The sequence below is a fragment of the Thunnus thynnus genome, chromosome 17, assembly GCF_963924715.1.
Source record: "Thunnus thynnus chromosome 17, fThuThy2.1, whole genome shotgun sequence".
Taxonomy (NCBI): Eukaryota; Metazoa; Chordata; class Actinopteri; order Scombriformes; family Scombridae; genus Thunnus; species Thunnus thynnus.
In genome coordinates, this window is record NC_089533.1 from 17050245 (window position 1) to 17066919 (window position 16675).

Sequence of the window (16675 nt, forward strand, 5' to 3'; positions counted from 1 at the left end):
AAAAAACAATAGATGCATAATGGAACAGCATTAGATGTGTGGTGTGTGATCCTGACTGCACCTTTAGCTCTAATGTTCCTCTACTACAGCATTCAGCACCAAAAACAGCCCTGCTTTAAAGCAATTCAGCAAGCTGTGTTGGTGGGGCAAATACGATCCAGGGAGTTCAGTTGGAGTTACAGATCTATGCATCAGACTGCTATCAGAGAAGATAATTCTTTAAAAGAAACCACATGACACAAGGGAAACTGAAGGGATGTAAATAAATGAAAGACCTGCAGCCTCACACAACAGACATCGACTTTGACAACACCAAATAGTCATCAACAGCTATTACTGAACACTGTTAGATAAACTAACAGTGCCTTTGCAATCAACAATTTTAGAAACAAAAGAAACCTGTGATGACTGTAACTGGATTAACTTGTCCACAAGAAACTATGCTTAATTTCTTAAATGATATGATTTGAAAAAGCAATTCCTCCAGCAGGAATTGGAGGATACAAAATAGATAACTTAATTTTGTTTCAGAATCATTGATTTAAGAGAGCCATCACCTCTTTGTTCTAAGGGTACAATGGTAGAGGTAAGGATTTTTTTATGATATCTATCCTCAAATGTGGTTATACAATGTGCTAGTGAGAAGTGGAATGCTATGTTTGGCTGGTTAATGTGGGGCACTGGGGTGCTGCCATATTTCCAGTCATCCAGAAAATAAAGTGAAAATAGAATACATACATACATCAGTGGTGGTTATTTGAGACCTAATAAGCAAAAACTCAGAAAGTATTTCGCTCTATCAGCTTACCCCAGAATGTCAGATAAAACCCACAGTGATGTTCATTGTCACTGTGGGCTGGACACAACCGAAACTGCCCCGAAAAAAAACCACCCTTAGTGGCCCTGTGGGAGTTAAAAAAATACACATCAAAGTCTTTTTTTCTCAAATTAAAAAAGAATACATTATAATAATAATAATAATAATAATAATAACAAACTTAAAACATAGAATGCACAGAATGTATAAAATCAAGTACAATACAACATTTTCAAAAGAGGCGAGGCAGTGCATAAGTGCAAGGCAGACTGAGAGAAAAGCTAGTAAAAGGCTAAAATGAAGAGATAAGTTTTTAGCTTTCTTTTAAAAATATTTAGCAAGCTGGCTTCCCTGATATCTATTGGTAGTGTGTTCTATATTTTTGGGCCGTAATTGAAAAAGGCTGCATGCCCGATTTTCTTTTGGCTGTTGCCGGGAATCTCCAATAAACCAGCAGCAGATGATCACAGTGTTCTTGAAGGCAAATAGTTAAGGGAGTTAGCAATGTAGCTTGGTCCTAGCCCATTAAGGGTTTTGTATATAAGGAGAAGGAGCTTAAAGTAATTTCTAAATGTTACAGGAAACCAGTGTAGAGCAGTTTAAACTGGACTAATGTGTTCTGTCCTCTTGGTTCTGGTTAATAGCCGAGCTGCAGAGTTTTGAATGAGCTGAAGTCTCTCAGTGTTTTTTTTTTCTTCGGGAGGCCAGTAAAAAGTACATTACAGTAATCAAACCGGCTTGAAATGAAGGCATCAGTCAGTTTTTCTGCATCTTTTTGATTTATGCGACTATGTGTATGCTGTGTCTGTTGCCCTGTCCTTTGCGCTTATCCACACATTCTTGTTTGGGTTTAAGGGCATGATGTAGATTGGCACTGATGAGTCTGGATCCAATGATGTTTGGATGAATGCCATCAGGTTTAAAGTGTTCTTCACAGTTCCAAAAGATATTGAAATTGTCAAAATGTATTCCATGGGTGAGGCATGCCAATGTCAGTCATGTATTCAGGCCAAGGAGTCTGCTAAATGATTCAATTCCTTTCCAAAAAGTTGGTATTTGTCCAGAAATGTGTACATGTTGCAGTTGACAGTCACTCAGTTTTTCCAGTAGCAGGAAAAAGCCTTTTTTGCAGGATCTTAGAGCCAGTTTTCCTTTGCAGAATGTCGAAGGATCCAGTGTGGATAATAATGGTCATGGTAGTGTAGAGAGGCTAGTTGGCAACATCTCTGTTAGCTCCCTGACAGATGTGTTATCCACAGCTAGATTTTCAGTCTTTGCCCAATCAGAATAGTGTCTGGCTCAGGTACGAAGTTAGCAGCGTTTCTTCTGGCCCTCAGCCTAGCAGTAGTTTCTGGACTATTTCTTAACCTGTGTCTCAAATCATATACTTCTGTTAGTACACTTTCATGTAGTACACTGTGTACACTATGTACTTGCTGGTGTAGTGCACAAATTTCGACAGGGTAGTGTTGTCTAAAATCAAACATGGCTGTTGTGCACGATCGCAAATTAGCATTAGCTAGCATTAGCATTTGCGTTATCATTCGCGCTACCAAATCATTACAGACTGTAAATTAACCCAATAAACATACTGATGGCTTATATCCGACAACAGCATAGTAGTGCTTAGTGCTAAAAACACATGTATAACTTAGATTTGTATAATGCGACAATGTTCACCATAGTTACAACATCCTTTGCTACCATTTCTAGTTTGAAAAGCGGTCCCTCCCTGTCCGCTACGTAGCCAAGATGGTGACCATTGAGGGCGAGAGGTGTCCATAGTTCCACACTCAACTTTTTGACTTTTTGACTGAGTGCACCATCCAGTTACTCACAGTGCACTGCATTTTTCCATACTTCTCAGTGTGAATGCACTTATGCACTCAAAATGTTAAGTGTAAGTACAGAAGTATGTGATTTCAGACACAGCATTAGGTTTTGGTTAGCCTTAATGCTAGTGTTGTGATTAGCTTCCCTGTGTTCTATGTAGTTATCCATGTTTCTCCTGGTTCTCAGCCTAGCATTGGTTTTGGGGCTATTTCTTGGGTTAGCTTAGCTTTAATGCTAGTGGTGTGATAAGCTTCCCTGGGTTTAACATAGTTAGTATTAGTCAGAGGATCATACCTGTTATGCAATGAAAGTTCAGGTGGTGGAGTGAACCTTGGTGCTCTCCTATTTAATGTCTTGATTTGCCTTTGCAGCGGCCGACATCAGACCAATTCCTGGCTGGAGTTGATGCTTCCGGTCTAGCACCGTGCTGTGCCAGTGAGAAGCATCAGGGAAGGTTGGTTTGGGAGCCTCTGCAACTAATTCAAGGCAGCAGACAAAGTTAGACCAAATCCTGGCTGGAGCTGATGCTTTTGGTCTAGCACTGGTGCTGTGCCAGTAAGAAGCATCAGGGAAGGCTGGTTTGGAAGCCTCTGCAGGTAATCAAGGGGTGTTAGGACATATCCAGGGGAGCATATCAGCCAAGTCTGCGGCGGGATTCTCCACATCTGATGCAATCCTGTGCATGATAGTCTGCATCTGTCTGTTAGCATTTGGTAGCTCTGTACCTTATACAGTAGCTGCTACAGAGTCAATGAATTGCTTGCCCTCACATCAATCAGTCGCTCACACTCCATACAGCTTACCGATTTTGCTGGGTTTGTAGATGTGGCGAATAGGAAATTGCCACTTATTTAAATATGTTATTTTTTTATATGTATAAAACTTTATTCAATTTAAAGCATAACTGATTTGAGAAAAGGCACGAGAACAAATCTGTGTGTAAACGGTTGGTAAGCGCTGCGTTCTTGAGTTTGCAGTTACACTTAGTTAAGAGTGAAGCTACTGAAGACCAGCAAAGTCACTGTTTGTTTTCATTCATTCTTTCAGAATAAGACCATCCGTCTTTTTTTTTTAAAACAAATATGTTCATCCTGAGTCCAGTGTGATTCGTGGGTGCAACATATGCTGCAAATGAGTGCAAGTATATTCAATACATAATATATACGGTGTTAAGTGTTGAGAGAGAGATAAAGGAGGGTACATCAAACAATTTTTGAAAAGTACCATATATTTGCGAGGCAGAAAATGTCAATCATGGTGATAAAAACATTCCTGACTTTGTTCTGGGGAATAATGATATAATCATACCAGGCCCGGACTGGCAATCAGGAACACCAGGACTTTTCCTGGTGGCCTGGCCTGCCAGATGGTATGATAGGCCCGCCGCAGGCCCTGCTTTTTTTGGTCCTGAACACAACACTGCTGTTAAATCAGACAGGTTATGTGCATTGGACTCCCACTAACTAGTTGATTGGTCAATTAGTGTGATCACCGTGGGGCATCAGTAAAAATGCTCCTGTCTTCAGTGAACTTTATTATAAACTTCATGCACTGTGCACCTTTAATACTTTCAGACAGGAAGTATGGATTTCTGTTTGTGTGGCTCTGTAACCATAGAAAATAAAGGATACAAATTAATATTGATCATATGTCAAATATGACATACAACACTGTCGCCTTACTGCCCAGAACATAATAGAATTATGTACATAATTTCCCATATAACTAATATTACTAATATATACAGGATATACTGTATTCCTTACTATTCTTACACTTTACACAGTGCTGGCAAATAACATGATAAACAATATTAGAACTAATAACATTCAACCTCCTTTAGATATTTATATGAATGTACAGAAAACATGGCTCTACTGGACAGCGCCATCTTGGGTCATACTACACCTGCCTATTGGCTACGTATGCAATGAACGACACACTCAACAGTGCTTTGTTACGAGCACCCCCTAAACTTCAAGAAACAATCACCAGTTAACTCCATGCTACTAAGAATTGATACACATTGCATGAAAATAATTATTGCCTCTCGCTTATCCTTGCCATATACCTAGCAAATTCAGAGCTAACCCGGCTAACTATGGTCATGCATTATGGATGCTAAATGTAGCAACTTAGACTCATATCTCTGAACAGAAAAGGAAACTTATTTCTCGATGGATGCACACAGACTCTCATGGTCCAAACTGTGCCGCATTAACTCTGATTTAACTAAAATAACAGCTTGTTATCCAGCAGTGGATTTCCCTAGTGACGCACTCTCAGACTTATCATCAGGAAACTCTCCGGAGCAACTGAAACGGGATACAACTTATGTCTGCTATGAAGGTTTAAGAGACAGACTATTTAACCAATCAAAATATACCATAAACGGGATTTAGCAAATGATAGGCAAAGACATGAAACTAAGGAACAGACACTTGTGCAATATAAAAACTGAGGTGGATATATGTGGCCGGGGAGGGGGTTTTGTTAAACTGGTGAGTGCCAACGCCACCTAGGAGAGAGCCTAGGACTCTAAATGTTCGTGTTAACAGGAGTGAGTAGTAGGAATTACCCAAGAGACAGTCAGACTCAATTTGAAAAATGTATTTATAAATTACTCAATTAAAAAAAGGCACAATGCAAAATAGGCTAATTAAAACTAATACTCTAAAACCAAGGCCTTATATAAAATGATAAAAAAAAAAAGAAGATAAAAGTCCAATAAAATAATCCTTTTCCAGTCCGTCACTGCGTCCGACCGTCCAGTCGCTCCGCCGACCAGCCGCCCTCACCAGTCCCCTCTCAGCTCTGTAGCCAGCTCGTCTCTTCCGCTGTTGATGCCCTGGAAGTAAATAGAAGAAATCTGCCAGAGGGGAGCCAACGTCTGTACTTTCTCCGGTCCTTGCCCACCCCTGTTTCACTATACTTACACTTTGTCTGGACAGCTCGCCCAGCTGTCCAGACTATGTGTAGTTCGCCTGGGTGGGTATGACTCGTTTTCTCGGCTCCTGGGACTGCCCGTCGACTCTGTGGCTCTGCGTTCCGCTCCGTCTTCCTCTCTTGCTTTGGCAGTAATAATGACCATTTTCTGTGCTCTCACCTGCTGATTACCTCCGCACAGGTGTGTTCAATTTTACTAATGGCTGTGGCCAAGTAGAAATCAAAACTACACACACAAACTAAAATTCAAAACAATACATGCAAAAAAATTTAGAAAACCATAATAAATGTATATTATATAAATAATCATAACTAAACCCAAGACAACATAAGCAAACATAGATTATAATACATGCAACTCAAAACACAGCAACCCAAAAAATAACTGAAATAATAACAAATAAAGTCAATAACAGGCCACAACCTCACAAATACATAAAGGATATGAAATCTTATTTACAACTACCCTGCATGCTGTGAGCCAGGCATGGTAGAAGTAGAGAGCGAGTCGAGAGAGAGATAGAGAGAGAGAAAAAGAGAGTAGTTGGTAGTTACATGTTTCGTTTAGCAGCAGCTAAACGAAACATGTGCAGCTAAATGACTTGGCAGCAAGATGGATGGTGGAAAAAAGAGGAAGGGTTGAGCAGCGAGAGAGAGAGAGAAAAAAAGAAAGGTAAATAGATGTGCCAGCTAGCTAACATTTGCTACCTAGCTAACGTAGCTAATGTTAATGTTAAAGCAGCCGAGAGACTGGACAATCAATAATAAAAGTGGCAATTCCCTTTCAAATTTCCTAAAAAAATTATATAATATAATTGATATATCTAGCCTAGTTGATGTGGTCAATATTATTTGAAAATTCATTCGTTTTGGTGAAAATTTCAGTTAATGAATTCATACTTTGAGTTCATAATTTAAAATTATTGAGACAACACAATGGGCCCTATCTTACGCCCAGCGCAGAGCGGCGCTAAGTGCAGTGCAAGTCTCTTTGCCGACGCAGTTGTCATTTTCCCGTCCAGTGCTCATGTTGTTAAAATAGCAATGGCACCTGCGCCCATCAGTGTGCCCATGGGCGTAAGGTGTGGTCAGGTGCATTGTTGGCGCATTGCTATCTTGAGGAAGCAGAGAGTGATTGCACTATTGACCAACAAAAACCTGGTCTAAAGTCAATGCCGAAATGTTTCACTGTTCTTTTAAGGGTGCATTATCAGGACAGTAATATGCACCTACAGAGGCGGGTGCACAACATGCACTCTGCTTGTTACACACACAGGACGCACAGCAGCGCACAAACATGCAAAAGGTAACAAAAGGATTACAATGTGAAAGATTATTATTGTGTATATTAATATATTTTGAAAAATACATGTCATAATGCTTAGCCATAATATTTATCAGAATTAACTAATCGCAGTAATGACGGATTAAATTGTTTAATTATTTGACCAAATTGTGGCAATACATGGAGGTATTTTAACATGGAAAACAAAGGATCTGACGCAGATCAACTTTCCTGCAGCGTCAATACATGATGACATGAGGAACACAGGAGGAAATAAATGAGGTGAAAACAATTATTAAACTAAAGAAGGAAATAAATCTCCACAGCTTCTAGCTGCTGCCAGCAGCAGGATCAGAACCTTGGAGAGCTGATCAAGTCCTGATAACTGTGTTGATGATTCTTTACATGATTAAAATTAATGATTTAATATTTGAACAATATTTAACAAATATTCTTTAACATTTTTGAGATTACAGGCATCAGGTTTCCATACTTTCAGCAATTAAAACCCTGCTGATTTGACCTGTTACTCCATGACTGAACAAAATTATTTTAAAGAAACCAAATCAAATTAAAAAAATAAATCTTTTTAAAAACCAAGCAAAGATAAATTTGCAACAAATTAACAGGATCTTAAACTGGTGGTCTGTGGCTGACCACAGGAGGGTCCAGGAGCAGCAGAGGCCAGTGTGCTTGTTATGGATCGTGCGTTTTCTCTTTGCACACGAACAGATCCGTTGCCTCTGCAGAGAAGTGCTCCTTCTTACTACTTGGCAAATGCGACGTCATAATAGCAATCCGCCAAGGTGCAAGCGCACCTGGCTCTTAAAGGGAATGGGAGATGACACTGTGATTGGTTTATTGCATGTTACGCCGAAAACACACCCATGATTAATTAGGAGAATATGGACAAGCACTTTGAACCATGCGCCTGGTGCATCGACCATTTTTCCGCCATTAAATTAGCAAAAGTGGATTTGGACACACCCTAAGTGCACTTGCGCCATGCACTTCAGACCATGCACTTTAGATTGTTAAAACAGGGCCCAAAGTCTTCTGTGACACTATTCAGGCTACTGTAATTTGCTGAAACTTAAACATCTATGTTATTTAATGTTTATGTTGGTTAAAGGGCTATTTTAACCTTAAATGGGTAACTGTTAGGGTATATCAGTAAACTGAGAAGGGTATTGTGCTCTTGCTCTGTTCTTTGAATAGGTGGAGAGAGTGGTTAACTGTATTATATTGGTACAATAAAAATATGGCATGCTCTTGCTTTTTTTTCTTTTTGAAGGTGGAGAGAGTAGCATCGGTGCAACAGTAGTAGCAGTATTAGTGTGGTCTCCCACCTTAATGATATGTTCCTTTGGTTTTATTTGAGGTTCATAACAGCACATTGTACTAAGGTTGGCTCATTCGTTTGTTATTCATATGCACTAAAATTCACCAGAATGCAGGAAATCATGTCTTTGTAACTAAAATTTTCCTAGTGGGGGACTCCCAGACCCCCCGCTTAAAAAGTGGCCTGACTGGGACTATATTTCCTGGCCTGAATGATTGATGACAACAGACAACAGATAGCAGCAAAGAATATTGCACTAGCAACAACAATGCATTGAATGTCTTCAGCCTCCTCAGAAAGTTACTGAATGTCTGCTCTGTCATTTCCTGTAGAAAGCCACTTTCTTTTCCAGTCTAGTATGTTGTTGGGATGGGCTCCAAAATATTTCTATTTTAAACAACCACAATCTCTTCTCCCTTAATAGAGATGAAGTTTGTTGCATTAAATGTGTTTGCATATCTGAAGCATGACCTACGCCCATGCACATATTATTGCAAATACAGGCTCCTCCAAAACTGAAAGTGAAAGCCTGAGAAGTGCATGTCATCTTTTAAATCACATGGTTTGCTGCTAAATTGAGGGGGTATATAAAAGAACATTTCCAGTTTCGATTAGCACTTGAAGAGTCTCTTTGTTCCAGAGAAACATCTGTAGAGGTAAGGTTTTCCTATTATGTCTGTTTTCAGCTTTCTTAGTAACATGAACTAGTTTGATTGTGAAACAAAGAAGACATTTGTTAGTTTTCATGTTTAATTAGAAGATCAAATAGCTTTTATGTTGTTATAGTCTTCCTTAAGCATTTCAGTACAGTTTAGTTACAACTATGGTGATACCATTATGCATGGAGTCATAGGAATGCCATAAAAAAGAATAAATCTGTAAAATAATAATAAAATAAATGTGGAAATATCAAGACGTATAAATAAGTACATTTTAAAAAGTAGAAATATAAAGACAAATAAAATAAAAGAATAAATAAATGTAGGACTATAAAGACAAATAATAAAACATAAAAGAATAATTATAAGCATTTTCATAGATTTTCATATTTCTTTGTTCATATATTTCTACTTTTTTAAATTTACTTATTTCTTTTATTTATTCCTCTTTATATTTCCACATTTATTTTCTTATTCTCTTACAGATTTATTCTTTTTTATGGCACTCCTTTATTCTTTTATATTTTGTTATTTGTCTTTATATTTCCACATTTATTTATTCTTTTATTTATTTGTCTTTATATTTACACATTTTTTTATTTACTTATTTATTATTTTATTTATTCCTCTTTATATTTCCACATTTATTTTTTTTATTCTTTTACAGATTTATTCTTTTTATGGCACTCCTATGACTCCATAATTATCCTCCTCTTAACAATTTAAATATATTGCAGAACTAGTGATAAACTATTGTCTATTTTGCTGACATTTGACTTTAAAGGGGACATATTGTGCTTTTTGTCTGTCATTTATATTTTTTATATACTGATGTTGGATGTCTGTGTTAAACACAGTCAGCGTTCCAAAACTTGATGTGAATGTTTGCTCCCTGTAAGAAAAAATCCCAGGTTTCAGCCTGCCCTAAATGCTGCGTTTGCAAATGTTTTTTAACTTTCCCAATAACATGACATCAGCTTGTCAGGTGCGCCCATAAACACCATCTGTTCCCTTGGGGCAGCTTCCAGAAGCTGATCAATCAGAACAGAGTGGGCTAATCGGGAGGAGGACCTTGAAGAGACAAGAGCTTTTAGATGGAACTGAATTGATTGGCTGCAAAAAACAGCCATAAAGTTAAATAAGTTTTTTTGTAATTGTAATTTGTGCAAAGATATTTCAGTAGAGCTCCAAAATAAAAATACAGATGTGGAAATGTGTATAATATGTTCCCTTTAACTCAACTTAATTTATTTTGTAATTTAGTGAAATAAATACCCATATACCACTGAAAGTAAGACTAAAAAATAATCTTAGTTTTGAAGAAAGTCATTAATACTGAACAAATGACTATTTTCATTATACTGTATTGAGTCAATTTACCACTGATACAGAAAGATTAAAAAAGTCACTTTCATTGTGAACCTTAAATTTGATATACTTTGAAAATATTTATGATCTTTTCTACCAAGTAGTAGTCTCTATGTTATTTGGTTTTAGGCAATGACTTAACTGTTGTCTCAGATATTAGGGTAAAGTTCAACATTTACATGTTAATGTCTTACTTTACAGCTATGGGAGGAGGTAAGTTTTGACCTGCTAACACCCCCACCTTCTCATGGTAACATATTCAAAACATTGCATAACATTGTTAAAAACTTAATTATGGTAACATTCACAGAAAACATTGTTGATGAAGTGGTTTAAAATATGGCTTATGTCTTATGTAAACTATATATCTGCAGGTTCAAGTAAGCCATGGAGGGAGATTCCAGAGTGAGTACCATTGTGTTCTTTACACAATGCTGAAACCTTACATATCTTTTGCTTTTCAGCAGACATTTTGACTTGTCCAGGGCTCTATTGTGCATGCTCACTCACTGGCATGGCTTCCTGGGACAAGTAATGGAATAGAACCATCATTAATGTTACTGATTAAGCCTGCACTTTCGACTTTTCCTGCTTTGACAAGTCAGAATGTCTGCCGTGAAAATAGTCTATTGACTTGTCCTAATGAAGTTAAGCAAACTTTGAGAGGAGCAGCCAAAACACACTTAACCTAACACATTTAAACATTTTAGATAGTTTATTGGCTGACACAATTAGTACTTTTTGATGTTATCTTAAATGTTGTAGAACATTTAGTGAGCCTGTAGGGGAAAGTGTTATTAAACTTATCTGATGGTACCAAAGAAAATTCCCCAAATGTGAGATCTCTGATTGTCACTATTTGTATAATTTTCATTTATTATCTCCAATATCCTTACTTAAGCAACAATAACATAATGCCCTGACAGGGACCGGTGAGTGTTACTGCAATCACGGTTTACTTTTCCTTAAAAGACCAGTGTGTAATAATTAGTGGCATCTAGTGGTGAGGTTGCAACCAACTGAATGCCCCCCCCCCCCCCCCCCCCCTCTTCCAAGTGAGTAGGAGAGCCTATGCTAAACATGAATTTATACCCATACCAGAATATTATATTCTGGTATGGGTATAAATATGTTTATATTCAAATATAAATATTTAAGTATAAATATTATATTCTGGTATATTATATTCCATATATAAGGTATTAGTAAAGGATTTTGATACTTATTGTTACGGACTAGTCAAGTCTAGGGGATTCAGTATCAATGAACCAATACTAGTCCTAACCTGGAGGGTGTAGAAAAGGAAAAAACTAGGAAGAAATCGGAGAAAGACGGACTGGTTTCCAGTGTTAGAGATAGACAGGCTGGAGGTGGGTTACCTTATCGGGTTGCCACGCCGACTAGCAGTGCAAGTCCCTCCGACTCGGCCTCGCCAGCTCTGGCGTTGCTCTCGTGAGCCGCGAGCTCCTTCTGGCGGTTCAGTTCAGGTTTTGGTGGTTGGGGGATGGGTCCCCGAAGAACAAAACTGGTTTTACTCAAGGGTCCGGGTGCAGGAAAGGTGTGAAGCTGTACGGTCTCGAACGCTTCTAAAAAGGACGTCTCTCTGGGCTTGAACTCACCTCGTATCACTTTCAAAGGTTCGCGCTTTCCCAGCTGAGCGGCCTCACGTTACTCCAGTGGTTGCGCACGCACCTCACCGTGGCGTCCTTTTATCAGCCCGCAGCTTAACCACACCCCCTTGTTATCTTCTCAATGAAAACCAGTCCAGTTTAAGAAAGGGAAAGGAAGAAAGAGGAACTATAAACCCCGCCCCCTTTACTCCTAACATTATTCTCTCACATAATGGTGGATAAATGGTGGTGACAACAGTTATAATAACTATTCGAACCCATGTGTTATGATGTTATTTCTAAAATAAACATAAAGCCCAAGAGCTCCAGCACTCAGAAAGTGAATGAAAAAACAAATAAGACACCAAACACCACTAAGAATAATCACACACAATAATTTGTTGTGAGAGTAAAATACTGTATAATGATACTTTATTTTAGCAAGAGAGTTAGTAAACATGTATGTATTTAATATTTTAATCTAGACTAATGTGATATTTTTCTCTATTAAAAAGGAACAAAACTGATGATCTCAGCTTTGTGGAAAATTATCAACCAAAAAAGAAAATGGTCAAACATCTCAGAATTCTGCTTCATGGACCAGTTGGTGCTGGCAAGTCCAGTTTCATCAACTCTGTCACCAGCTGTTTACAAGGCAGAATTACCTGTAGCAACGCTTTCACAGATGCAACCTCTGGGGGCAGCTTCACCACTCAAGTATGTCTTTTGATTGTGTTACTTATAAGCAAAGTTATCAGTCTTTATGTATTTCGTACAACATAAAACATCAAGTGGCTGATCTGTAGATTACAACAGTACACTGATCAATCCACCAGATGTTATTACTGCCATTACGTGAATTACAAGTTGTGTAAGGCAATATAATCTTAAATGATTGTAGTTCCCTTTTCACAATTTTTTAAACTTTTTTTCAGACTTCTTTGTCTACGAAGAACAAATATTAACATTATAGATATGCAAAACTGGAGGTAAAGAGTGATATTCCGCGTCAGCTAAAAAAATAAGATTTGAGTCAACAGATTACGAGAGACAGACAGGGGAGAAAGACAAAAAAAAGAATGAAGTGCAGTAATAATTGTAATAATCGACTGTAACAACAATATGAGAACTCAATATGAGAGCTTGAAAATGACTGTACCTTCATTTTTTACAGTACAAAACTCACAAAATCAACTCAGCCAGATCTTGTCCCTTTGTTTTCAATGACACCATGGGCCTTGAGGAAGGAAATAACGATGGAGTCCATGTGGAAGACATCAAACTGGCCATGAAAGGACATGTGAGAGAAAACTACATGGTACAATTTTTTAATCTTTAACAATGTTCAAATAATTTATTTTAACTGTTCTGTTTTTTTCACAGAAAAGAAAACATATTTTAATTGCACATTTAATGGATTAATTTTAAATTGATTTCCAGTTTCATCCTGAATCCCCATTGTCTGAGGGTGATAAAGGTTACAACCCATGCCCCACACTAGATGACAAAGTTCACATTCTGGTTTTTGTTGTTGATGCTGGTAAAGTATCTTTAATGGATGACAAAGTTGTGAAGAAAATGAGGGATGTACGACGGGCAGCCTGTGACTTGGGTAGGACCAGGCATCAAGATGCTTATCAATTTGTTTGCAGTCATGGTGCCCCAGTTCATATAAAACTAAATAACATGCAAAAAATACTGACACATTTTCTGTCTCAATAGGGATTCCCCAATTGGCAATTCTAACAAAAATTGATGAAGCCTGTCCTATGGCTAAAACAAATGTAGAAAATGTCTATAAAAACAATTATCTGAAGCAACAGGTAACTTTCTTTTTTAATTTCTTGTTTGTAAGTGTTTGGGAATATATTATAAATTTACATTTCATTATGTTTTTATCAGCACAGTTTAATTAATTGTGAACTGAAATACTGTTTCTTTAAAACTTAGGTTGACATGTTCAGCCAGTTGGTGGGCCTTCCACTGAGCTGCATCTTTCTTGTGAAGAACTACAGTTCAGAAATCGTCACAAATGATGACATTGACACAATGATACTGAACACACTGAGACAGATAATAAACTATGGAGAGGACTTCCTGGACAACCTGGAGCAAAACTGAACAAAACCTGTTTGATTGCAGCATCAAAAAAATGGCACAACTTAATCTAGAAATATACCTTTCGCATTGTAGATCATCTTTTGAGCAAGTATTTTACACACCTTTTGGCAATTTTCATCTAGAATGGATATAGTGTATATGGCATCTATTATGATAGTTTTACATTACATGATTCTTAAGGGAGTTTGGAAATTTGTCATTTAGCCTGTTCTATTTTACCTTGTTGAATATGAACAAGCCACAAATCATTCTGTTGTAACTAAAACCTGGATGACTGTTTTTTTTCTTGCTGTGAAATTGAGATTTTTGTTTTCATTTTGTTGTATTATTAGTTTTAAAAGACAAAGATCAGACTCAGAGATCAGAGAGGATTTTAAAGGGTGGAACAGTAACGCTGTAATGAAGTGTTATTATTTGAATTCAAAAGTGTCATCGGTTAAGTTTGTAGAATGCAAATATAATCTAAATATAATAATTTCCGTGTAGATATTTGCTGGGGTTTTACATATAAGAACAAAATAAACTTTTGTTTTCTTAAATAAATATTATAGCTGTAATGGAAAAAAAAATGTTTAACTAGTATAAACTGTTTTTGTGCTTGACTAATAACCTTTGTAGCAATGATATGCTGTTATCATGTTTTGCTTTTTGTTCAAGGGCGCAGTGTAAGCTACTCACTTTATGGACGTGATTGTTGCTTGTTAGACACAGATAAGGGAATGTACTAGCACTAAGGTACTAGCAGATGTCTGAAATTTGTCAGTATCATTTACAAGGCTGAGAGACGTTATAAATGTATCATGTATCCTTAGTATGAGGTTTTCACTCCTTCAGAGTGAACCCACATGCAAGTGTGCTGTGTGATCACAATAAAACGCTCAACTCTGAATTTGTCTGTAAAATCTGTTTATTGAAAGGTGAATTTCCACCACAATTACCCTTAAATAAATTCATGAACACTTAATGAGTAGTCAATTTTTTTTTATCAAAATACATTTCCATTTTCCATGTATCATAGCAAAATAAATAAACAGCATAGATGGCAACAAATGAGTGGAATCAAAATTAAAATTGTAAGTAAAAACATAAAATAGCTCCTTTTGCTATCTTGTTTTTTTAAGAAAAATGTGATATTTCAATGCAAATTTAATTAAATATTACTGATTTGTTTGGAAAACTATCTCAGTATTTCCTCAAATTCATCAATTATGTTAATGAATGAAAAAGAGAGTTAAAATCTTCAGACTTCTGAGAATTGAACTTATCTGGGTATCAAAATTGCTCCTCAGTTAGATGAAATGACAGCATTGAACTCTGAAATTGAATCAGTGCTGAAATCTAAGGATGTCTTTACCCATCTCTCTAATTGGCAGCTTAAATAGATTAAAAATGAATATAATTTTTTATATTTATTTCAAAGTATTCCCTTTAGTCCCCAAACAGAATATTTAAGCATTTTTTATGGAATAAAAGGCATCACAGACGTCATCTCACTATATTACGAATCTCCAGCTGGACTATTGGTTAGCATAGTTGAGAACTATAATGTTATATTGATTTTTCATGGAGGAATCTTTAATCACATTGTGCTCAGTTACTATTGCACTTACAGTATATCTGTACTTGGCTGTGCCTAAATATACCTTAACAGAGCCAAAACACAGCCAACCCAATGTGATTAACATAATAAATAAATGGTATGAACATGAATATACAGTAAGTAATGTGCTATCTTGTTTTAGATCAATTTGAGGCAATATTTCATTCAAAGTGGGAACATTAGATGTAACCTTAATGGTAAAAAAAACCAAGAAGAGATCTATACAGAGACTATGCATTTATGAGCTTTGAGTAAATCACAGCAAATTAGGCTATACCATTCCAAAACACTTCTTTAAATATTTGCAAATAATGAGCTTTATTTATTCTGCACAAAATAAATCATTGGAAAGGCCCTCTCTTTCATATTTGAAAAAAACAAAACAAAAACAACAACAAGAACAAAAACCGCAAAGATAGAGGTTTAACATCTGGTTCTGCCAAAATCTCAGCTTGGAAGTTGGATTCATAAGGATATTTCCACTGAAGACTAGACAACATCATGTCTTAAGGTTTTGACACAAGATACAACTAGGTGATGCAGCCTTACACCAGAACTGCAATAATACAACAAAATACAACATGATTAAATGTGGACTCTTAAACATTAGATCTCTGTCTGTAAAGCCATATTAAAAAATAATTTTATATCAGATTATCATATTGATTTATTTTGTCTTACTGAAACCTGGCTGATTATAGTGTACCGTCCTCTTGGCCCGTTCTCCTAAGTAATTATATTAGGTGACTTTAATATTCATGTGGATGTCGAAAATGATAGTCTTACCCCTGCGTTTATCTCATTATCAGACTCAATGGCTTCTCTCAGAGTGTAAATAAACCTACTCAGTGTCTTAACCACACCCTTGACCTTGTTCTGAAATATAGCATCGAAATTGAACATTTAATAGTTTTTCCACAAAATCCTATTTTATCAGACCATTACTTAATAACTTTTGAATTCCTATTACTGGACTATACGCCATAAAACACAAAAATGTCTTCTCTAGATGTATATCTGATAGTGCTGTAGTTAAATTTAAGGAAGTGCAATCAACTCCTGGACTGCGGACAATATATAATATAGAATATATA

General features: G+C 36.7%; 1 protein-coding gene across 5 annotated transcripts; it reads left to right on the forward strand.

Annotated features, from left to right (window-relative positions):
- The first annotated feature begins 1021 nt into the window (after window positions 1-1021).
- Window positions 1022-14927, forward strand: LOC137200934 (interferon-induced protein 44-like). 5 transcript variants are annotated; one of them, XM_067615675.1, is made up of 8 exons: window positions 1022-2717; window positions 3022-8879; window positions 10452-10655; window positions 12376-12577; window positions 13035-13178; window positions 13301-13472; window positions 13583-13683; window positions 13811-14927. In XM_067615675.1, the coding sequence occupies exons 3-8, from the start codon at window positions 10573-10575 to the stop codon at window positions 13979-13981; spliced, it is 873 nt and encodes a 290-aa protein (XP_067471776.1). In that variant the 5' UTR covers window positions 1022-2717; window positions 3022-8879; window positions 10452-10572; the 3' UTR covers window positions 13982-14927. The 5 variants fall into 5 exon arrangements, with proteins under 5 accessions (XP_067471776.1, XP_067471778.1, XP_067471779.1 ...); XM_067615677.1 differs by lacking the exon at window positions 1022-2717 and having other exon boundaries at window positions 3044-8879; window positions 10452-10463; window positions 10625-10655; XM_067615678.1 differs by lacking the exon at window positions 1022-2717 and having other exon boundaries at window positions 3044-8879; window positions 10625-10655.
- Window positions 14928-16675: the final 1748 nt, after the last annotated feature.